Source organism: Oncorhynchus clarkii, chromosome 13, assembly GCF_045791955.1.
Source record: "Oncorhynchus clarkii lewisi isolate Uvic-CL-2024 chromosome 13, UVic_Ocla_1.0, whole genome shotgun sequence".
Taxonomy (NCBI): Eukaryota; Metazoa; Chordata; class Actinopteri; order Salmoniformes; family Salmonidae; genus Oncorhynchus; species Oncorhynchus clarkii.
The window spans coordinates 10,330,674-10,355,528 of NC_092159.1; the positions used below are offsets into that span (position 1 = coordinate 10,330,674).

The following is a 24,855-nucleotide window of genomic DNA, read 5'->3' on the forward strand; positions in this document are numbered from 1 at the left end:
TAGAGAAGGCAGGTCCTTTTTGACCCATAGAAGAAGTAGAGTATACAGAATGTCAAGGGTTCATTTGTGCTGGAACCTTCAGTAGCCTTGTTCAGGGAGAGAACCACAGATTTCTACCTTGAAAGCTCAGGGATTTGAACTTTGGTTGCTAGTCCACCACTCTAACCACTAGGCTACGCTGCCGCCCCATTGATGCAGCTGTTGAGGAGTGATGGGAATGGGTCACATTTTGTCTCTTGTAAAACATGTAGGCCCACTCCTCAAATAAAGAAATGTAACTACAGTATTCTGACTTTAGACCATTTTCTATTTAGATTCAGTAACATCCCTTATGTGACATGTTGTTCCTGCATGTTAATGCACTGACTAGGCTACTTTAAAATGTGTCAACCACAGAACTCACACTTCGGCTACGCCTACTTCTACTAACTCTTAAAGTAGACTACTTCTTGTATCCACGCACTACCAGTAAGTTGACTACCAGTACAAGACATCACTTCACTCTGTAAGTATGCTTGAAGATATTTTGAAATATTGTGTTTGGTTATTTGTTTTTAGTCATACATCTAGTACTTCAGGGTAATGTATCATTTTACTTTTTGTTTTATTTGACATGTGTTTTGCCTGTAGGAGAGTTGGAGAGTTGACCTAGGATCCATAAAATGATGATCTAAAAAGCAAATCTGATCCTGGAAAGGCACTCCTACTGTAAGACACTTTCTGAATATGGGCCCTGGACTGTGTTGATGTGTTTAGTTTAGTTTATTCATGTGCATTTATTTTTTGGTTTCTTTGTTTAGGATTAGTATTCACATGAGGAACAGTGATGTTGGGTTGTATTTAGGAGTAATATTAACATGAGACACAGTGATGGTGGGTTGTGTTTAGGAGTAGTATTAACATGAGACACAGTGATGGTGGGTTGTGTTTAGGAGTAGTATTAACATGAGACACAGTGATGGTGGGTTGTGTTTAGGAGTAGTATTAACATGAGACACAGTGATGGTGGGTTGTGTTTAGGAGTAGTATTAACATGAGACACAGTGATGGTGGGTTGTGTTTAGGAGTAATATCAACATGAGACACAGTGATGGTGGGTTGTGTTTAGGAGTAGTATTAACATGAGACACAGTGATGGTGGGTTGTGTTTAGGAGTAATATCAACATGAGACACAGTGATGGTGGGTTGTGTTTAGGAGTAGTATTAACATGAGACACAGTGATGGTGGGTTGTGTTTAGGAGTAATATCAACATGAGACACAGTGATGGTGGGTTGTGTTTAGGAGTAGTATTAACATGAGACACAGTGATGGTGGGTTGTGTTTAGGAGTAATATCAACATGAGACACAGTGATGGTGGGTTGTGTTTAGGAGTAGTATTAACATGAGACACAGTGATGGTGGGTTGTGTTTAGGAGTAATATCAACATGAGACACAGTGATGGTGGGTTGTGTTTAGGAGTAGTATTAACATGAGACACAGTGATGGTGGGTTGTGTTTAGGAGTAGTATTAACATGAGACACAGTGATGGTGGGTTGTGTTTAGGAGTAGTATTAACATGAGACACAGTGATGGTGGGTTGTGTTTAGGAGTAATATCAACATGAGACACAGTGATGGTGGGTTGTGTTTAGGAGTAGTATTAACATGAGACACAGTGATGGTGGGTTGTGTTTAGGAGTAATATCAACATGAGACACAGTGATGGTGGGTTGTGTTTAGGAGTAGTATTAACATGAGACACAGTGATGGTGGGTTGTGTTTAGGAGTAATATCAACATGAGACACAGTGATGGTGGGTTGTGTTTAGGAGTAGTATTAACATGAGACACAGTGATGGTGGGTTGTGTTTAGGAGTAATATCAACATGAGACACAGTGATGGTGGGTTGTGTTTAGGAGTAGTATTAACATGAGACACAGTGATGGTGGGTTGTGTTTAGGAGTAATATCAACATGAGACACAGTGATGGTGGGTTGTGTTTAGGAGTAGTATTAACATGAGACACAGTGATGGTGGGTTGTGTTTAGGAGTAGTATTAACATGAGACACAGTGATGGTGGGTTGTGTTTAGGAGTAGTATTAACATGAGACACAGTGATGGTGGGTTGTGTTTAGGAGTAGTATTAACATGAGACACAGTGATGGTGGGTTGTGTTTAGGAGTAGTATTAACATGAGACACAGTGATGGTGGGTTGTGTTTAGGAGTAGTATTAACATGAGACACAGTGATGGTGGGTTGTGTTTAGGAGTAGTATTAACATGAGACACAGTGATGGTGTGTTGTGTTTAGGAGTAGTATTAACATGAGACACAGTGATGGTGGGTTGTGTTTAGGAGTAGTATTAACATGAGACACAGTGATGGTGGGTTGTGTTTAGGAGTAATATCAACATGAGACACAGTGATGGTGGGTTGTGTTTAGGAGTAGTATTAACATGAGACTATGGTCCTCTGTAGCTCAGTTGGTAGAACATGGCACCTGCAACGTAATGGGATGCACATATAACTAACTGTAAGTCGCTTAATGACTAACTCTCGCATCTGCTAAATTACATTATTTATGGACAGCAGACTACAACACACTACACAGTCAATACAGCAGGCTATGGTGATGTTCATTGATGCCTCTGATAGATAAAGCTACTACTAGTACTGTACAACAGAGGAGGTTGGTGGGCAGAGATATAGGAGGAATGGCTGGAATTAATGGAACAGTATCCATTCATTCTATTCACATTACTGCACAAATGAATAAGGACATCAGGACTGGAGGCTGCAGTAATGTTTAGATGCCAGTAGGGGGAGCTCTAGTCTAGAACACTGGAACCTTCAGTACCACATTGATGCAGCTGATGAGGAGTGTAAATTGAATGTGTTTGTAGAATAGAATGAATGACATCATGGAACTGACCAAATGTAAATGGAACTTTGACCTGTTCCATGTATAACTCAGAGGGACAAGGCAAGACATTCTAATATATTATAAACATTCCATATAGAATAGTCAACATATTAAGATGGTTCTGCACTTTTAATAAAAGTGGAAATGGGGGACATTTTGTCCATTATTGAAATGTAGGGCCCACTCTAATACAGTAACCTCCCCTTTCTGACATGCTGTTCTGGTCCTCATGCATGTTAATGTCTTAAAGAGGAAGGAGAGGACAGTTCTGTATCAGATACATGTGTCCTGACAACTTTACATATTAGTCAATCACTGAACTGCCACTCACTACCAAGAAGTTGACTCACTGTACAAGACCTCTCCCCTTCACTTCACTCTGTAAGTACTCTTGACAATATCTTGAAATATAGTTTTGGGTTATTTGTTTTTTTTGTAATAAGTCATATACTTGAAGGTAATGTATAATTTTACTTCTTGTTTTGAGCTGTGTTTTGGTTGTTACATCAGAGTCAGTATTCATAAAGTGTCTCAGTGTAGGAGTGTTGATCTACATAGGGATGAGATGATTAACCAGGGTGAAATAGACATATCAACAAACATTTGAATGCCTGCTCAGTGTAACTGCACTGTTTGCATGTGTGTGTGTGTGTGTGTGTGTGTGTGTGTGTGTGTGTGTTTGTGTGTGTGTGTGTGTGTGAGTCACTTGTTTATCCTCACAGCTTGGAGATAGGAGCTATCCTTGAACCTGGTGGTCAGTCTTTAGGCTTCTGTACAGCTTGACGGACTGTAGAGGATTGAACATTTATCCTTCTATATATGGGGTTCTGAGAATAAAACAGCTTCAGAATAATCAATGTAGAAATATGTGTTTACAGTAATACAATGTATCAGGTGGAGTTATTCCCCAGATATAGAGTGAGTTGTTGTTTATGTTTCTAAGACTGCAGGGTGGGAGATGCAACAATGTCCTTGAGAACAGCAGGAAGTGTGTTGGTGGTATTTCTCTGGTCTGTGACAGGTATGTTATTATTCATTACTTGATATGTTTGTCAATCTACAGGCATTTGTAAAATATTAAAATTATATTTGTGTTTTATTATTCTGTTGTGTTCTGTTAGGCGACTACAGTTCACTTCAGTAGTTATCTTTCACACCTCTCTTACCTTACTGAATGATGCTTATGTGTTTTCTCATCACACTCGACTCAACTCAGCAACTATGGCAACAAAGTATGGACAAAGCCTATACTGTTAGTGTGAGCCAATTGGCATTGGCTTAATGTAATACCCTTGTGTTCTGTGACTGTTCAGTGGTACTGGGTCAGGATGGCTGGAGTGTGACTTACACCACTCAGAGTATCTGTGCCTTGAAGGGGTCAACAGTGGAGCTGTCCTGCTCTTACACATATCCCAGTGGTTATACAGTCACAACAACTCTCTGGTTCACTGAATGGGGGACTGGTGTAGAACCTAAAGATCTAGGTCAGGACCCAGAGTATGCAGGTCGTCTGGAGTATCATGGAGATAAGAAGAAAGACTGTACCCTGAGAATCACAGACCTGCGAGAGAGAGACTCAGCTACGTACAAGTTCAGATTTATAACAGATCAGACAAGAGGGAGATATTATGGCGACCCTGGAGTCACTCTGTCTGTCACAGGTACAGTTACATTCAATATAGTTAAACTGTTGAATTCCATTTAGTTCAGGAAAATTGTCTTGGTTTGTATTTATGTCTGAATAACATAGGATTTCGTCCATCTTTGTATGAGAGTGATAAGTGTAAGTCAGTGATAAAGGGATTTACAGTGATATTGTTTTTTCTCCAGGTCTTCAGGTGAAGGTGACTGGTGGACATCAGGATAAGACACTGACCTGTAGCACCACCTGTACTCTGACTGACAAACCCACCTACATCTGGTACCAGAACGGACACAAAGTAAAGGAGGACACTTCCAGCCAGTACTCAGACTACCTTAGAAATGCAGACAGTTACTCCTGTGCTGTAAAAGGCCATGAGGATCTCCACTCTCCTGCAGTGTGTGAGTGTGGACTTTTTTATACACATTTCATATAAATACAATTTGGTTCAGGTCGAGACTTTTGTCAATTAATCAATGAATATTGATCATTATTTAACAATGATGGTTTTCACTACTGTAAACTGGTTAACTAGTTGTATTCTACTTCATAAACAACATCAGTGTATACTGGAAGGTATTGTAATAAAATATTTATGAGATGTTATATTGTATTTTTGTATTTAAGGTCAGAACTGTTGGAGTGTGACTTACACCCATCAGAGTATCTGTACCTTGAAGGGGTCAAAAGGGGACATATCCTGCTCCTACACATATCCCAGTTATCATGAGATCAAACAAGCTTTCGGGTTTACTAAATGGTCTGGTAAGGATCCTGAAGATCTGAGCTCAGTGCCAGGGTATGAGGGTCATATAGAGTACCTTGGGGATAGTTTGGTATATTAACATTGTAGTGACAGATATTGGCTCCACATGATACTTGAATAGAGAATCTTCAATAAGAGGATGGATCTAAAAGTCATTGTGTGGAAAAGTACATTTGTGGAAAGTTTGTAATATTTTTACCTGATTTAATTTGTACTATTTTTAAATCCACTGTCTTTTACACCAGATGGTCCAAGGAACACCTCAGTGTCAGTCAGTCCCTCTGGTGAAATAGTGGAGGGCAGTTCAGTGACTCTGACCTGCAGCAGTGATGCCAACCCACCTGTGGACAAATACACCTGGTACAAGAAGAACGTAACCTCACCAAAAGCATCAGGACAGAGTTACAACATCACTAACATCATCTCTGAGGACAGAGGAGAATATTACTGTGAGGCTGAGAATAAATATGGACGTCTCAACTCTTCTTCTGTGTCTGTGGACGTTCAGTGTAAATACACCTAACCTCATCTTTTAATCAGAGGATCACATTTAAATTCATATTTCAATAACAAGTAAAACACTATTTAAAACACTGTTGTTACACATTGTCCACCAGACGGCCCAAAGAACACCTCAGTGTCAGTCAGTCCCTCTGGTGAAATAGTGGAGGGCAGTTCAGTGACTCTGACCTGCAGCAGTGATGCCAACCCACCTGTGGACAAATACACCTGGTGGTACAAGAAGAATGGAGGTGACTATCAGAGTATTTTTTCAGGACCACAGCATGTCTTCAACCAAATCCAGTCATCTGACACTGGAGAGTATGATTGTGAGTCCCAGAATGAGATGGGGACAGACAGGTCTAGGACCATCAACATGGATGTGAAGTGTGAGTAAAGTACAGATCAGTGTTTGAATGAGAAGGTATAAAAACAATTAGAACTAAATGAAGTAGTCCTGAAGCATGAAATCTCCAAATTGTTAACGTTTTGTGTAGGTTAGAGTTTTAGATAGTTTTATGATATTAACAGAGAATATATTTTTGACATGACATATCATTTGTAAATATACTACTGTCGGAAATATACTACTGTCCTTTCCCCTCTGACAAATTCTCCTTTACCAGATGGCCCAAAGAACACCTCAGTGTCAGTCAGTCCCTCTGGTGAAATAGTGGAGGGCAGTTCAGTGACTCTGACCTGCAGCAGTGATGCCAACCCACCTGTGGACAAATACACCTGGTACTTTCAAAATGAGACTTTTCTAAATGGATGTGGACAGATGTACAACATAAGTAACTTCAAGTCTAAGGACAGTGGACATTACCACTGTGAGGCCTGGAATAGAAGAGGATCTAGGAACTCTACAGCTCTGATGATCATTTTACCAGGTGAAGTTTCATCTTATATATTTCAATACAAAATTACATTTCAATATACATTGGCTTATTGTACTTTGTTTTATAATTATATATACGTTGAGATTAGATCAGTTAACAAATATTGTATTATTGTCCTGGACTATGTTTATGTTCAGTTTATTATATGCCAGGGCTCATATCATCCATATTTTAATTTAGGGAAACAAACATCAGTTCTGACTGCAGCTGTAGGAATCATAGTGGTTGTTCTGGTTCTCATCCTCTGTCTCTCTGGACTCATGTGGTTCAGGTGAGTGATCTTTAAACATTATTTCACCCTAACACTTTTTATTAACTTAATTTGTTTCAAGAATAAATTAATTCATTTAAAAAACAGGAAGAAGGCCTCCAGATCCCCCTCTGACACAAGAGACACAGCAGACGATGGACAGGTGAGTCTGTTGGAATCAGAAGATGACTGTGATGACTGTGTATTCTTTGTGGAACAATTCTACTCCTCATGTTGTCTGTCCTCTCTCTCCATCAGGGAGACTCTAGTCCAGTGTATGACAACGTCTCAAGCGTGGCCATGACCTCTACTGCAGCACAGACAGGAGCCACAGATGACCAGGATGATGTTCACTACGCCAGCGTCCACTTTTCTCGCTCCAGATACCAGGAAGTGCCTCTGTACTCCACCGTCCAGCTGCCTCAACCACAGAAACAAGACGAAGATGTCCAATACGCTGCTGTGAAATTCAACCTCCCCAGTGCTGCCACCCAGTGAGCATATTCTGTCATTACAACAACAGGGTCAATACTATAACATTGTGAACACACAGCATTAAAGGAGACGTTGGATTGTTTACAACCAAATCTGGGTGTCCAGTATGCTGCTGCTGGAAGGTTGGGGGTGGACGGGGGGGGGGGGCATTATCACCTTGGCTACTGTAGGTTATTTCACCTCAGTCTATCTACAATCACATAGCCTATTAGTTATAATGTTGTAATGTTATACACCTGAAAGGGAGGAAATATGAGAAATGATTCACACTGACACACTAATCAGAGAAGAAATAAAAACATATTACATTTCTAGCACTGTATTGTTTACATGTTGATAGTATTATAATGTAGAACTATAGGGAGGATCCCTGTGGAGGTGTTCATATTGAAACATATCTTTATATATATATATAGCTATATAGGGAAGAAAGGTCCTGTGGTGATGTTTTTTTATGTTCCTAAATTGTTTGATTAAATTAGTACAGACTTTCTCAGGGGACCCCATATGGGTCCCCGACCCCAAGTTTGGGAACCACGGTAATAACCTCTCCCTCTGCTTCCTTCCTCTCTCTCTCTGTCTCCTCTACTTCTACCTGCATTGCAGCCTGCCTCAGCCTCTCCACTGATCGCCACATCACTGTCTGTCTCAGTAGCCTGCTCTCTGTAAAGGACTTAGCAGCGTATTTGTTTCTCCTGCTGAAGTCGGCTCCAATTAACCTTAGCGTCTTACTTCATCCTTCTAGCTGGCTAAGTAATACTAACCAGACCCCTTCAATGTTACTGCAATAGAAGTGTCTTCCGGTAGCTATCCTCCAACCTGAATGACTGACATACAGTATGTATCTATAAGAGACTATTTACCAGCTGTGATCTCATTCTCTGAGTGTGATGTTTTGATTGGTTGATGTCTTTAGACACGGTGGGATGGTTTTAAAAATGGCCTTTTGTCCAGCATCTGGCAAACACACTGTTAGCAGAGCAACCTGCAGCCTGGGGTAGTGCGTTTCACGTCGCCCTCGGCCTGTGCCGCGAGAAGGGGAATTATTATCCTTCTGAGAAAATGGTGAATGTGCTGCTGAAAATCAGCGAGGCAAATCCGGGGGATGCAGGAGAACATAACCATCAAACCATTGTTCATAATTCCACTCGTTCACAAAGAGGCAGGCGCGATTAGTCACATCAAGAATATAAGAGTTTTGAGCTTTGACCATCACTGGGAGCAATATTTAGACGTTGATCCGTAATTCATTTTCTTTATTATGTACATTATTTGTATTAGTATGTGATTATATTTAAATTAGAAAATAATTACTTGGTCCGAACCTCAGTGTTCTCATATGTAGTTATTGCTATATGCTCATTGGAGGACTAGACAATGATGACGCCATCAATAATGCATATTCTGCATTAAGGTAATTCATGCCTCAACACCAGAAACAGGACGAGGATCTGCAATAAGCTGTTGTGAATTGTAACCGCCTCACTGCTGTCACCCGGGTGACCATATTCTGCATTAAGGTCATTCATATGCTGCTGCTTATTGTACGAGTCATCAATAAGCAAAACAGTTGACCCCTAGTGGCCACTTTTGATGTTATATCCTTAAACTATGAACCCAACAATGGACATCTCAAGACAATTACTATGACAATAGTGAGGGAGTGATGTCATGATGATTTTTTAGAATGTGTTCTCTCTTTGCGTTCCAAATGACACACTGTTCCCTATTTAGTGCGCTCCTTTTGACCTGAGTTGGGATGCGGATTTTGTTTAATTTCTGTTTCTCTCTCTTCAGACCCGTGGCTGCACAAGCAGCTGAGAAGGAGCCCTCTGAGATCTACAGTAGAATCAACAAACCCAGAACCAAGAAGACCTGAACACAACAAATTCAGAACCAAGAAGACCTGAACACAACAAATTCAGAACCAAGAAGACCTGAACACAACAAACCCAGAACCAAGAAGACCTGAACACAACAAACCCAGAACCAAGAAGACCTGAACTCAACAAACCAAGAAGACATGAACATAACATACCCAGAACCAAGAAGACCTAAACACAACAAACCCAGAACCAAGAACACCTGAACTCAACAAACCAAGAAGACCTGACCTCAACAAACCCAGAACCAAGAACAGCTGAACACAACAAACCCAGAACCAAGAAGACCTGACCACAACAAACCCAGAAACAAGAAGACCTGACCACAACAAACCCAGAAACAAGAAGACCTGACCACAACAAACCTAGAACCAAGAAGACCTGAACACAACAAACCCAGAACCAAGAAGACCTGAACACAACAAACCCAGAACCAAGAAGACCTGAACTCAACAAACCAAGAAGACATGAACATAACATACCCAGAACCAAGAAGACCTGAACACAACAAACCCAGAAACAAGAAGACCTGAACTCAACAAACCCAGAACCAAGAAGACCTGAACACAACAAACCCAGAACCAAGAAGACCTGAACACAACAAACCCAGAACCAAGAAGACCTGAACACAACAAACCCAGAACCAAGAAGACCTGAACACAACAAACCCAGAAACAAGAAGACCTGAACTCAACAAACCCAGAACCAAGAAGACCTGAACACAACAAACCCAGAACCAAGAAGACCTGAACACAACAAACCCAGAACCAAGAAGACCTGAACACAACAAACCCAGAAACAAGAAGACCTGAACACAACAAACCCAGAACCAAGAAGACCTGAACACAACAAACCCAGAACCAAGAAGACCTGAACTCAACAAACCAAGAAGACATGAACATAACATACCCAGAACCAAGAAGACCTAAACACAACAAACCCAGAACCAAGAACACCTGAACTCAACAAACCAAGAAGACCTGACCTCAACAAACCCAGAACCAAGAACAGCTGAACACAACAAACCCAGAACCAAGAAGACCTGAACTCAACAAACCCAGAACCAAGAAGACCTGACCACAACAAACCCAGAAACAAGAAGACCTGACCACAACAAACCTAGAACCAAGAAGACCTGAACACAACAAACCCAGAACCAAGAAGACCTGAACACAACAAACCCAGAACCAAGAAGACCTGAACTCAACAAACCAAGAAGACATGAACATAACATACCCAGAACCAAGAAGACCTGAACACAACAAACCCAGAAACAAGAAGACCTGAACTCAACAAACCCAGAACCAAGAAGACCTGAACACAACAAACCCAGAACCAAGAAGACCTGAACACAACAAACCCAGAACCAAGAAGACCTGAACACAACAAACCCAGAACCAAGAAGACCTGAACACAACAAACCCAGAAACAAGAAGACCTGAACTCAACAAACCCAGAACCAAGAAGACCTGAACACAACAAACCCAGAATCAAGAAGACCTGAAAACAAAAAGTTTAACAAAAACCTTGTACTCTATATATACGAAAGTGGACACCCCTTCAAATGAGTGGATTTGGCTATTTCAGCCACACCCGTTGCTGACAGGTGTATAAAATCGAGCACACAGCCATTCAATCTCCATAAACAAACATTGGCAGTAGAATGGCCTTAATGAAGAGCTCAGTGACTTTCAACGTAGCACCGTCAAAGGATGCCTCCTTTTCAACAAGTCAGTTTGTAAAATTTCTGCCCTGCTGGAGCTGCCCCGGTCGACTGTAGGTGCTGTTATTGTGAAGTGGAAACATCTGAGAGCAACAACTGCTCAGCCGCAAAGTGGTAGGCCACACAGCCGCAAAGTGGTAGGCCACACAGCCGCAAAGTGGGAGGCCATAGCGTGTAAAAATCGCCTGTCCTCGGTTGCAACACTCCCTACCAAGTTCCAAAACTGTCTCTGGAAGCAACGTTAGCACAACAACTGTTCATAGGGAGCTTCATGAAATGGATTTCCAAGGCCGAGCAGCCGCACACAAGCCTAAGATCACCATGTGCAATGCCAAGCGTCGGCTGGAGTGGTGTAAAGCTTGCCACCATTGGACTCTGGAGACATTGACTCTGTTGCACAAACACCATTGCACATTGACTCTGTCCCATTACCCCCTGTATATAGCCCCCGCTATTGTTATTTACTGCTGCTCTTATTATTTATTTTTCTTATCTCTTACTTTTTTATTTGTATCTTTTTAGGTATTTTCTTTAAACTGCATTGTTGGTTAAGAGCTTGTAAGTAAGCATTTCACTGTATTCGGCACGTGACAAATACAATTTGGATTTGATTTGAGCATTGGAAACATTCTCTGGAGTGATGAATCATTCTTCACCATCTAGCAACATCTTCACCATCTAGCAGTCCGATGGACGAATCTGGGTTTGGCGGATTCCAGGAGAGCGCTTCCTGCCCCAATGCATAGTGCCAACATGGTGGAGGAATAATGGTCTGGGTGTCACTGTCGTCATAATGAGGAGACCAAGGCGCAGCGCGGTAAGCGAACATAACTCTTTAATAAAAGAGAGAACACTGAACAGAACTAAACAAAATGAACCGTGAAGCTATATGGCTAGTGCAGAACAGGCAACTAAACATAGAATATCAACCCACAGAATACCCAAGGAATATGGCTACCGAAATATGGTCCCCAATCAGAGACAACGATAAACAGCTGCCTTTGATTGAGAACCAATCTTGGCAACCATAGACTTATAAACACCTAGAATAGAAAAACCCCTAGACAATAAAAACTAAACAAACCACCCTCGTCACACCCTGACCGAACCAAATAATAAAGAAAACAAAGAACTAAGGTCAGGGTGTGACACCTCTATGACACTGGGGCTGTTTTTCATGGTTCGGGCTAAGCCCCTTCGTTCTAGTGAAGGGAAATCTTTACACTATAGCATAGAACGACATTCTAGACAATTCTGTGCTTCCAACTTTGTGGCAACATTTTGGGGAAGGCCCTTTCCTGTTTCAGCATGACAATGCCCCCGTGCACAAAGTGAGGTCCATATAGAAATGGTTTGTGGAAGAACTTGACTGGCCTGCACAGAGCCCTGACCTCAACCCGATCGAACGTCGACTACGAGACAGGCCTAATCGCCCAACATCAGTGTCCGACCTCACTAATGCTCTTGTGGCTGAATGGCAGCAAGTCCCTGCAGCAATGTTCCAACATCTAGTGAAAGCCTTCCCAGAATTGTGGAGGCTGTAATAGCAGCAAAGGGGGGACAAACTCCACATTAATACCCACGATTTTGGAATGAGATGTTTGACGAGCAGGTGTCCACATACTTTTGGTAATGTACTTTGTATCTGGACCCGTATATTCAAACTAAGTGATATACACTGACTATACAAAACATTAGGAACACCTTCCTAATATTGAGTTGCACCCCCTTTTGCCCTCAGCACAGCCTCAATTTGTCAGGACATGAACTCTACAAGGTGTCAAAAGGGATGCTGGCCCATGTTGACTCCAGTGCTTCCCACAGTTGTGTCAAGTTGGCTGGAAGTGGATCTTTACTCCGAATAGCTTGTTCCATCTCATCCTACAGATGCTCAAATGAATTAAGATCTGGTGACTGGCCAGGCTACTGAGTAAGCAGAACTCCCCGTCAGTTCACTGTCACTGGACAATCCTAGCCTTGTGGCATGGGGCATTATCCTGCTGAAAAATACATATTTGCAGATGGATACACTGGTGCCATGAAGGAATGCACCTGATTGGCAATGATGAGGTTCAGATATCCTGTGGCATTGAAACATTGCTCCACTTTTATCAAGGGGCCCAATGTGTACTATGAAACCACACCATCACACCACCACCACCAGCCTGTGATGTTGACACGCAGCATGATGGCTGCATGTGTTTCTCTCCATACCCTAGTCCTCCCATCAGCGTGAAACAGCAAGAGCCAGGATTCATCAAACCCAGCTGCGTTGCAGTTCTTGACACACTCAAACTGGTGCGCCTGGCACCTACTACCATACCCTGTTCAAATAAACATGTTGTCTTGCCCATTCAGCCTCAATGGCACACATACACAATCCATATCTCAATTGTCTCAAGGCATAAAATCCTTATTTAACCCTTTTCCTCTCCTTCATCTACAAGTGACATCAATAAGGTATCATAGCTTTCACCTGGATTCACCTTGTTAGTCTATGTTTTGTACACTCAGTTTATACAGATATATGTAATTAAGCAATAAGGCCAGAGGTATATTGGCCAATTTACTGTCCCACGGCTAATGACTCCTCTTAGGCAACGTGACGTGAAGCGGAGTGGCTGGATACAGCCCTTAGCCGTGGTATATTGCTATTATAAACTGGTTACCAACATAAATAGAAAAGTAAACACGTACACTAACCGGTGTACAATAATATATAATATCTAGCAGACACTTTTATCCAAAGTCATTCACTCATTCATTACAGTCATGGGAACATAAATCTTTCATATGGGTAGTCCCAACAGGAATGGAACCTCCGAGCCACACTCTACCAACTGAGTCACACAGAACTACTCTATTCACACTCAGAGTACGAGTGCTGATCTAGGGTCAGTTTTGACGTTTAGACTACGATTAATAAGAAAGGGGCATTGTAAATATTTAGAAAAGTATATATGTATTTTTTGAAATATTTTTTTAAGTTACGGTAAACTCAGAATCTAACGACAAGAACTTTTGACAAAAAATGTAGATATCTGAATTAGGCAGCCTCGATGTCCAGTTATATTTTATATAACTATATTTTGTTATATGTTATCTGTCAGAAAGAATCATCAAACATATGAGACTATTGCGTTTCAGGTAAGACCCAAATGCAGACTGTGTTGACGTAACAATGTTTACTACAGCAACAGGGGCAGGCAAACGTCAGGTCAAGACAGGCAGAGGTCGATAATCCAGAGTAGTGGGGCAAGGGTACAGGACGGCAGGCAGGCTCAGGTTCAGGTCAGGCAGGCTCAGGGTCAGGTCAGGCGGGCTCAGAGTCAGGACAGGCAAGGGTCAAAACCAGAAAGGCGAGAAAAAGAGACTGGGAAAAAGCAGGAGCCGAGACAAAACGCTTTTTGACTTAACAAACAAGACGAACTGGCAACAGACAAACAGAGAACACAGGTATAAATACACAGGGGATAATGGGGAAGAAGAGCGACACCTGGAGGAGGGTGGAGACAAGCACAAGGACAGGTGAAACAAATCAGGGAGTGACAGAGACTATATATGAAGTCTAACAACAATAGTTATTCTGTTCTATTATATTGTAATAGTTTATATGGTATTGTTAGATGATACACATAAAACTATTTAAAAAATGCTAATTGATATGACAAAGTTATGGCACAAATTTTCCTCAATGTCCAGGAAAAAGTTAGGCTTGATGCAACGTTCCTTATTGCTTTAAAAATAATAATGTGTGAAGTGTGTTATTTTATGAAATAAGCGTATAAGATTAATCTTAATTGTCACTGTTTTTACCTTGTTATAACAGTGTATTTAGTGGAAAGAAAATTAAAAGCTTTCAACATCTCACCTCTTGTACTGTGCAGTACATACAGTAACTACAAATGAGACATTTACATTGGTTTCTAGAGCAATAATGGTTTATTCACCTTCATCATCATCATCATCATCATCATCAGTACAAAATATACACAGACACTTTCAGAAGGGCCAATGTCCAGCACCTAGACACACAACCAGTTACATTAAATATTATTAACCTCTCTGAACCACCCATCCCGGATCCAGTATAATTGTCATCAGCAACCGCTGAATAGCATAGCGCCACAGTCAAATAATATTACTAGAAAATATTAATATTCATGAAATCACAAGTGCAATATTGCAATACAGCTTAGCCTTTTGTTAATCCACCTGTCGTGTCAGATTTTGAAATGATGCTTTACAGCGAAAGCAATAAAAGCGTTTGTGTAAGTTTATCGATCGCTCAACAAAACAATAAGTACACCTGCATCAGGTAACTCGGTCGCGAAAATCAGAAAAGCAATCAAATTAATTGTTTACTCTTGATCTTCGGATGTTTTCACTCACGAGACTCCCAGTTAGACAAATGTTCCTTTTGTTCCATAAAGATATTTTTTTATATCCAAATACCTTCGTTAGTTTGTTGCGTTATGCCCAGGAATCCACCGGAAAGAGCGGTCACGACAACGCAGACAAAAATGTCCACAGAAACATGTCAAACGTTTTTTATAATCAATCCTCAGGGTGTTTTTCAAATATCTATTCGATAATATTGATAATTGATAATATATCAACCGGGACAGTTGGCTTTTCACTAGGACCGGGAGTAACAATGGTAGCCTTTCTCTTTTGTGCACAACTCACTCAGAGCCCCCACCTATCCACTTACGCAATGTGGTCGTTCACGCTCATTCTTCAAAATAAAAGCCTGAAACTATGTCTGAAGACTATTAGGAAAAGGAATCTGGTTGATATCCCTTTAAATGGAGCAATGGGAGGCTATGGAACATGGAGTTTTCAAAATAGAAGCCACTTCCTGGTTTGATTTTTCTCAGGGTTTCGCCTGCAATATCAGTTCTGTTGAACTCACAGACAAAATGTTGACAGTTTTGGAAGTTTTGGAAACTTATATGCATATTCTAGCATCTGGTCCTGAGAAATAGGCCGTATACTTTGGGAAAAAAACTTTTCCAAACATAAAAATAGTGCCCCCTAGTTTCAAGAGGTTTTAACACATATTTTCCTTAAAAGTAAATTGTTGGTTAAGGGCTTGTTATTCAGAATTCCACTGTAAGGTCTACATATGTATAATTCTGCACGTGACAAATACTATTTCATTGGTTTCACATGAAAACATATTGTGAACCTGGTGTGACATTATTGAAACTGTGCTGACACCTAGTGGAAATCAAGAGAAACTACACCATACACACACACACACACACACACACTATAACCTTAACACAGATGGGATGCTTTACATACATTGCTCTTTCTTTATTAGACACTAATATATATGTCCAATAAACAGACGTTCAAAAGTCGGAATGTAAAACACAAACGACTGAAGATATTCAAAAGCAGTTGTAGTGAATCAAGCATCTTGGGGTTACCTGAAATTGGTCAAAGTATATATTTTAAATGTTATATTTCATTTTATATTTATTTAACTAGGCAAGATGAACTCAACGCAGACACAGTTTACCTGCTATATCTGGGAAACAGGATTAACACCGAAAGAACTTGGCAAAATACAATGCATGTTTCTGTAGTACGAGTAGGTCAGTGGTTCTTAACCTTGTTGGAGGTACTGAACCCCACCAGTTTCATATGCGCATTCACCGAACCCTTCTTAATTGGAAAAATAAAATGATTTTTTCAAATTCAAAACAGGTATATATTTGACTGGTGCACAAAATGAACCAACATGCATCAACATCACTGTGTTCAAAGAACAAAATCATCAAAATCTAAGTGCGTGGCAATTGCTTGCTTCAGTTCCGCTGGTACAGAAATGTCTCCGATTCCAGATACATCTTCGATCTTACTTACACAGTCGTCCAGCAGGGGAAAGTTTGCGAAGTTATTGTTCTCTGTTCGTCGTTTCCATAACGGTAGCCTTTTTGAAAAGCCTTCAGGTTTTCCTTTGCTTCGATGATGTTGACTCCACCACCCTGCATCTTTTGATTGAGATGATTGAGAGCTGCGAAGATATCGGCCATGTACGCTAAAATGAGAATGAACTCAGAATTTTTGAAGCAATCTGCATGGCAATGTTGGTGCTCTTGCAAAAACAGGGCTAATTCCACACGCATGGCAAAAACACGATTCAGCACCTGTCCCCGGGATAAACACCGAACGATAGAATGGTACAGAAGTACCTCGAATTCAGAGCCCATTTCTTTACACAGCTCACTGAAGATGCAATGCCGCAGAGCACTAGTTCGCACATAGTTCACGCATTCCACTACAATTTGTAATACTTCTGCCAGTTTTGGAGGCAAGGTTTTTGTTGCCAACGCATGCCTGTGCAGAAAACAATGCGTAACAATGATGTGTGGTGCATCGGCTTACACTAGCGCACCAAAACCAGACTTTCTTCCCAGCATGACTGGTGCTCCGTCCGAACAAACTGCAGAACCCATATCCCACGAAAGATTGTTGTCTTTGAAGAATTCATCCACAAGTTTCTTCACATCGGCTGCCTTAGTTGTTGTTGTAAGAGGCTTACAAAATAAAAAATCGTCCTTTATCACGTCGTCTTTCACATAGCGCACGAATACAGCAAGCTGGCTTAGATTGGAAACGTCTGTGGTCTCGTCCAGTTGAAGGCTGAATTTTGCCGGGCTTGAAATCAGATCTGCAACTACTTGAGCCAAGATGTCGTTGCTCATGTCCTCTATTCTGTCGCTGATGGTGTCATTTGAAAGAGGAATTTGGGATAACTTAACTTCAGCCTCTTTTCCCAGCATGATATTCGCCATCTTCAACACAGCTGGTTTTATGAGTGTTTCACCAATGGTGTGTGGTTTGCCCTGCTTTTCGATCAGGTAAGCAACTTCGTACGATGCTGTGAGGATCGGTTTGTTGATGGGTACAAAGCCGAGAACAGGCAGAGTAGCCTTTTCATCGAATTTGGCTCTCTTCACCTTGAATTCAGCGAGTGTTGTGTTCTTGTATTTTCCATCTCCATGCAGCTTAATGAAGTGTTCTCTTAGTTTTGCCGGTGCTAGACTTGAATTGCTCAACTTGGCATTGCAAATCATGCAGTTAGGACACTGACTCCCATCACGTTCCGTTATACATGTGAATCCATATTGTACATATTCGTCCGACCACTTTCTTTTTTTGCTCGACATAGTAAGTATGAAGGGATTAAAATATTAAGAAAGAAATCACAAGACGTACCATCACGACAGTCACAAGTCGACTACTGAGCACACCAAATTCCCTGCAGCACAGATAGGCCTAGCGATGTAGCGTGATCACATGCAGCCAATGATGGCCAAGCGGAGCGTGTCATCACGAATCATATGAATCGGAAGTGTGTCTTGACCTCGGCCGAACCCCTGAGACTGACTCACCGAACCCCTGGGGTTCGATCGAACCCAGGTTAAGAACCACTGGAGTAGGTATATACAGTATCATCGGTAACAATTGTGTACAAGACACCTAGCTAATAAAAATACTGGGGTTTGCGGTCATGAGTTACATTTCAACCACAGCGATTCCCCAATTGAGGCGCAACAAAGTTCACCGGGAAATGCAGGAACACCGGAAATAATGAACGTGATTACATAGCTCACTCCCTACCCGGTATCTCATTCTACTGTTATACGACTCTGTATGCGTTGTTTGTTGGCAACCTTGATATTTACAAAGTTTTTGGAACGGATTCCTGTTGGAACGTTCCACAAATTACACCCACCCCTCCAGAGAAACTTTAGTCCTTATGATGCATTTTTTCACTCTTTAAAAAAACTAACATTTATGAATGTGTTGTTCAATGCGTTTGTATTGTCTATAGCAGTAAAGGCCAAATTCAATATTTTATCAAATCATTTTTCAGTATTTAATCTTTTTACCTAAAGGGGTACTATAATTCAAAATCAAATAGCTAAATGATCCATGGTACGACCACCTTAAAACAATTTCATATGTCAGCTAGTAGAACCCCCCACCCCAAATGGCTTAGACTTTTAGATGTTCAGAAACCCAGTGTCAGAGGGAGCAATGTCCAGTACCTAAACACACAAATCAAATCTAATTGTATTTGTCACATGCGCTGAATACAACGGGTGTAGACCTTACTGTGAAATGGTTACTGACAAGCCCTTAACCAACAATGCATTTGTTTTTATGTAAGAAAATATTATATTTTTTTAAATTATGAAAATGCTAAAAAAAAGGACCAACTTAGTTATATGCATGTCAGGGTTCACTTTGGGTCCGTTGTTCTGAAAATCAGTGAGCTGAAGACTGAAGATCTCTTTCACACAAACACACACTGGAAATTCAAAGCAGCTTGCTGTTGTCTGTTGCTTCTAGCTAGCTAACGTTGATAGATAAAAGTTAGCTAGCTCACTAGCTAACTGTAGGGTCTTGCTGTAATTCAGCGGCAGCATATCGTATTGTTCACAATCCAGTACATTCAGAGTAGCTGTGTGATGCACAAAAATACTTGTTTATCACTGAATAACAGCCTCTTCATGTAGCTAACAAGCTAGCTGAGATCACTAGTTCACTCAATACAAACACCAGTTCAATATAACTCCCAATTACACAGCATTTTTACGTTTATTCTATATATATTTAACATTTTTGAATGTTATTTTACCTTCTATTTTGTATATTTTCATTGGACTTGTAGGGACATATGAAGCCTGGAGGCTGCAGTAATGTTGAGATGTCAGTAGGGAGAGCTCTAGTCTAGAACACTGGAACCAAAGACACTCCCCTTTCATCTGTTCTGGAACCTTCCATACCAGCAGATGAAGAGTGATAGGAACGTGTCACATTTTGTTTCTTGTAAAACATGTAGGTTCACTCCTCAAATAAAGAAATGTAACTACAGTATTCTGACTTTAGACCATTTTCTATTTAGATACAGTAACATCCCTTATGTGACATTCTGTTCCTGCATGTTAATGCCCTGACTAGGCTACTTTTAAAATGTGTCAACAACAGAACTCGCACTTAGGCTACGCCTGCTTCTACTAATACTTACAGTAGACTACTTCTTGTTTCCACGCAGTGACAGTAAGTTGACTAACTGTTCAAGACCTCTCCTCTTCACTTCACTCTGTAAGTACACTTGAAGATATCTTGGAATATAATTTTAGTTTTGATGTTTTTAGCCAATCATCACATGACATCTCAGTCATCTTTGTACTTGTTGATTTATTTTGAACTGTGTTTTGGTTGTTACATCAGGGCCTGTATTCATAAAGTGTCTCAGAAGGTCCATATAATTATGATCTAAAAGGCTAAACTGATCCCAGATCAGCTCTCCTACTCTGATACACTTTGTGAATATTGACCCTGGACTGGGGTTTCATGTGTTTAGTTTAGATCAGTTTATTCATTTACATGTTTAAAACATGATCAGTAGAGTATACCAGTAACACCCAGATCTCCATTCAATAGGGTCATGTTCACTGTCATAGTATAACAGGGTCAATGATAACTGTGTGTGTGTGTGTGTGTGTGTGTGTGTGTGTGTGTGTGTGTGTGTGTATAAATTCATTTGTACATATTTATCTGAATGTGGGATATACAGTCACAACCAAAATTATTGGCACCCTTGACAAATACTAACCTGAATTGTACATGTTTCACATAAAGACTTGTGCACGCTATTTTAAAAGCTCTGAGAGCAATAGACTGTGGAGACATTTTGAAAATGGCCTAAAGTGAGAGTGACCGTAAGAGTAAGAGTGATTGAGTTGATGTTTCAAAAGAGCTTTAGAAGTAGCATTAACATGAGACACAGTGATGGTGGGTTGTGTTTAGGAGTAGTATTAACATGAGACACAGTGATGGTGGGTTGTGTTTAGGAGCAGTATTAACATGAGACACAGTGATAGTGGATTGTGTTTAAGAGTAGTATTAACATGAGACACAGTGATGGTGGGTTGTGTTTAGGAGTAGTATTAACATGAGACACAGTGATGGTGGGTTGTGTTTAGGAGTAGTATTAACATGAGACACAGTGATGGTGGGTTGTGTTTAGGAGTAGTATTACATCAAATCAAATAACATTTTATTTGTCACATGCACTGAATACAACAGGTAGACCTTACAGTGAAATGCTTACTTAAAAGCCCTTAATAAAACCAAAAACGATAGACTAATTAACATAATTTGAGTCAATTTGAGGTGTATCTGTGGAAGTATTTCAAGGCCTACCTACAACATCAGTGTCTCTTAGCTTGACATTATGGGAAAATAAAAAAAAACTCAGCCAAGACCTCAGGAAAAAATGGTAGACCTCCACAAGTCTGATTCATCCTTGGGGGCAATTTCCAAACGCCAAATGGTACCACGTTCATTTGTACAAACAATAGTACGCAAGTATAAACACCATGGGACCACGCAGCCGTCATACCGCTCAGGAAGGAGATGTATTCTGTCTCCTAGAGATGAACATACTTTGATGCACTTCACAAAGTAGATTGCATCATGAGGAGGAAAATGATGTGGATATATTGAAGCAACATCTCAAGACATCAGTCAGGAAGTTAAAGCTTGGTCGCAAATGGGTCTTCCAAATTGACAATGACCACAAGCATACTTCCAAAGTTGTGGCAAAATGGCTTAAGGACAACAAAGTCAAGGTATTGGAGTCGCCATCACAAAGCCCTGACTTTAAACCAACAGAAAAGTTGTTGGCAGAAATGAAAAAGTGTGTGCGAGTAAGGAGGCCTAAAAACCTGACTCCGTTACACCAGCTCTATCAGGAGGAATGGGCAAAAATTCACCCAACTTATTGTGGGAAGCTTGTGGAAGGCTACACGAAACGTTTGACCCAAGTTAAACAATTTAAAAGCTACCAAATACTAATTTAGTGTATGTTAACTTCTGACCCACTGGAAATGTGATGAAAGGAATTAAAGCTGAAATAAATAATTCTCTCCACTATTATTCTGACATTTCACATACTTAAAATAAAGTGGTTATCCTAACTGACCTAAGACAGAGAATTTTTACAAGGATTAAATGTCAGGAATTGTGAAAAGCTAAGTTTAAATGTATTTGGCTAAGGTCTATGTAAACTTCCGACTTCAACTGTATATGGATAGCAGGCTACATTAGACTATATGGATAACAGGCTACATTAGTCTATATATGGATAACAGGCTACATTAGACTGATGGCAGGGTTGTGCGCTACTGGTGCGAAGTCAGGTGCAGGAGAGCAATAAGTTGTGATCAGGCACACTTTTATTTGGCAAAAGCACAAAAGACAGACGCAACTGCGTCCAAAATCCTCCAGCCACAGGTACAGTACACCCCCCCTTGACGCGCGGCTCTAGCGGCGCGCCGACACTGCCCTCGGGGACGACCCGGAGGGCGAGGCACAGGGCAATCCGGCCCGCGACGAGGGGTTAATGTGGTAATCGGGGGGAAGCTGTAACCTGTAACACACCTCGTTCACTCTCCTCAGGACTTTGAATGGCCCCACAAACTGCGGGCCCAGCTTCCGGCAGGGCAGGTGGAGGGGCAGGTTTCGGGTCGAGAGCCAGACCTGGTCTCCCGGTGCAAATACAGGGGCCTCACTGCGGTGACAGTCTGCTCCCACTTTCTGGTGCAGCAAGGCGCGCTGAAGATGGACATTGGCGGCGTCCCATGTTTCCTCTGCGCACAGGAACCAGTCGTCCACCTCAGGAGCCTCGTTCTGGCTCTGATGCCAAGGTGCCAGAACCGGTTGATAGCCCAGTATGCACTGGAAGCGGGAGACGTTAGTGGAGGAGTGTCGGAGCGAGTTCTGGGCCATCTCTGCCCAGTGCACGAATGCTGCCCACTCCCCCGGCCGGTCCTGGCAATAGGACCTCAGAAACCTACTAGCATCATGGTTTACTCTCTCCACCTGCCCGTTACTCTTGGGATGAAAACTTGAGGTAAGGCTGACCGAGACCCCCAGACGTTCCATGAACACCTTCCAGACCCTCGACGTGAACTGGGGACCCCAATCATATAATATGACAATATATCCTCAGGCATCCCGTAGTGCTGGAAGATGTGTGTAAACAAGGCCTCCGCAGTCTGTAGGGCCATAGGGAGACTGGGCAAAGGGAGGAGACGACAGGACATAGAAAAACGATCCACAACAGCCAGGATCACGGTGTTACCCTGTGAGGGAGGAAGATCGGTAATCAGGAAATCTACCGACAGGTGCAACCACAGCCATTGTGGAACGAGTAAGGGTTGTAACCCTCACGTCCTTAACCAAGGTGGGCCACCAGTACTTCCCAGTCAGACAGCGCACCGTCCAACTGATCCCCAGATGACCCGAGGAGGGTAACGTGTGGGCCCAATAGATCAACTGGTCACGGACAGCAGACGGGACGTACAGACGCCCGACCGGACACTGGAGGGGAGCGGGCTCTGTACGCAACGCCTGCTCAATATCCGCGTCCAGCTCCCCCACGACTGGCGCTACCAGTCAGGAGGCCGGGAGTATGGGAGCCTGATCCATGGGCCGCTCCTCTGTGTCATACAGCCGGGACAGTGCGTCTGCCTTCATATTCTGGGAACCTGGTCTGTAGGACAGGGTAAACAGAAAATGGGTAAAGAACATGGCCCACCTTGCCTGACAAGGATTCAGTCACCTCGCTGCCCGAATGTACTCCAGGTTACAGTGGTCAGTCCAGATGAGAAAAGGGTGTTTAGCCCCCTCAAGCCAATGTCTCCACGCCCTCAAAGCTTTAACCACAGCCAACAGCTCCTGGTCCCCCACATCATAGTTCCGCTTCGCCGGGCTGAGCTTCTTCGAGAAGCTTCGGTGGCGTGCCTGAGCGCTGAGAGAGCACAGCTCCTATCCCAGCCTCGGACGCGTCCACCTCCACTATGAACGCCAAAGAGGGATCCGGATGGGCCAGCACGGGAGCCGAGGTAAACAGAGCTCTTAGGTGCACAAAATCCCTGTCCGCCTCAACCGACCACTGCAGACGTACAGAACCCCCCCTTCAACAGTGAGGTAATGGGAGCAGCCACCTGGCCAAAACCCTGGATAAATCTCTGGTAGTAATGGGCAAACCCTAAAAACCGCTGCACCTCCTTTACCGTGGTGGAATCGATGGGAATCGATGGGGTGGTAATTGAGTACTGAGCCAAATCGGCATATTCTGGGGGGATGCGCACGGTGGAGACCTGGTCTGGACTTTCCACCGTCTTAGCACCAACGGAAGCCCCTACACACCTCCCTGAGCACTCTCGCGACCACCCTCGGGCGGATGGTCGAAGACGGCCCGAAGCGGCGGGTGAACTCCTCGAAGTGGTCCAACGCCGCGTCTCCCTCTCCCCACACAGCGTTTTCCCACTCCAGAGCTCTCCCTGAGAGGCATGAGACGAGGGCGGACACCCTCTCCCTTCCCGGGTGGCCAGGTATAGGTCCAGCTGTAATAGGAACTCCTGGCATCGTGCTGCTGTCCCATCATACTCCCTGGGAAGGGAGAGACGCATCTCACTGGGACTGGATCCAGGAGGGACGGGTAGAGGTAACCCCGGTTGCGCTGGTCGGGACACTGGAGAGACTTCCTGTCTCTCCCAACGGTCCATGGTATGGTTAACGCGAACCATCATGGCACCGAGATGTTGCAGCATTGCTGAGTGTTCCCGGATGCGCTCCTCGACTTCTCTGACCGGGGTACCTGCTCCTGCTGACTCCATGGGTGGTGTGAAATTCTGTCAGGGTTGTGTGCTACTGATGTGAGGTCAGGTGCAGGAGAGCAGTGAGTTGTGA

General features: G+C 42.4%; 2 protein-coding genes across 4 annotated transcripts in view; both read left to right on the plus strand.

Moving 5' to 3' along the window:
• The first annotated feature begins 3,262 nt into the window (after positions 1 to 3,262).
• The window catches only part of LOC139424380 (sialoadhesin-like), a 41,698-nt gene continuing 20,105 nt past the window's right edge, over positions 3,263 to 24,855 (plus strand). Inside the window, exons 1-2 of one of the 3 annotated variants that reach the window (XM_071176143.1) lie at positions 19,848 to 19,929; positions 20,147 to 20,196. The gene's annotated coding sequence lies outside the window, so the exon portion shown is untranslated. Of the gene's footprint in view, positions 3,290 to 19,847; positions 19,930 to 20,146; positions 20,197 to 24,855 lie in introns of those variants that run through there. The other 2 variants (XM_071176145.1, XM_071176144.1) reach the window with 2 other exon arrangements.
• Positions 3,858 to 9,340, plus strand: LOC139424233 (B-cell receptor CD22-like). The gene is made up of 10 exons (XM_071175910.1): positions 3,858 to 3,929; positions 4,222 to 4,569; positions 4,739 to 4,951; positions 5,562 to 5,825; positions 5,934 to 6,206; positions 6,444 to 6,707; positions 6,897 to 6,987; positions 7,075 to 7,129; positions 7,225 to 7,460; positions 9,259 to 9,340. The coding sequence occupies exons 1-10, from the start codon at positions 3,875 to 3,877 to the stop codon at positions 9,338 to 9,340; spliced, it is 1,881 nt and encodes a 626-aa protein (XP_071032011.1). The 5' UTR covers positions 3,858 to 3,874.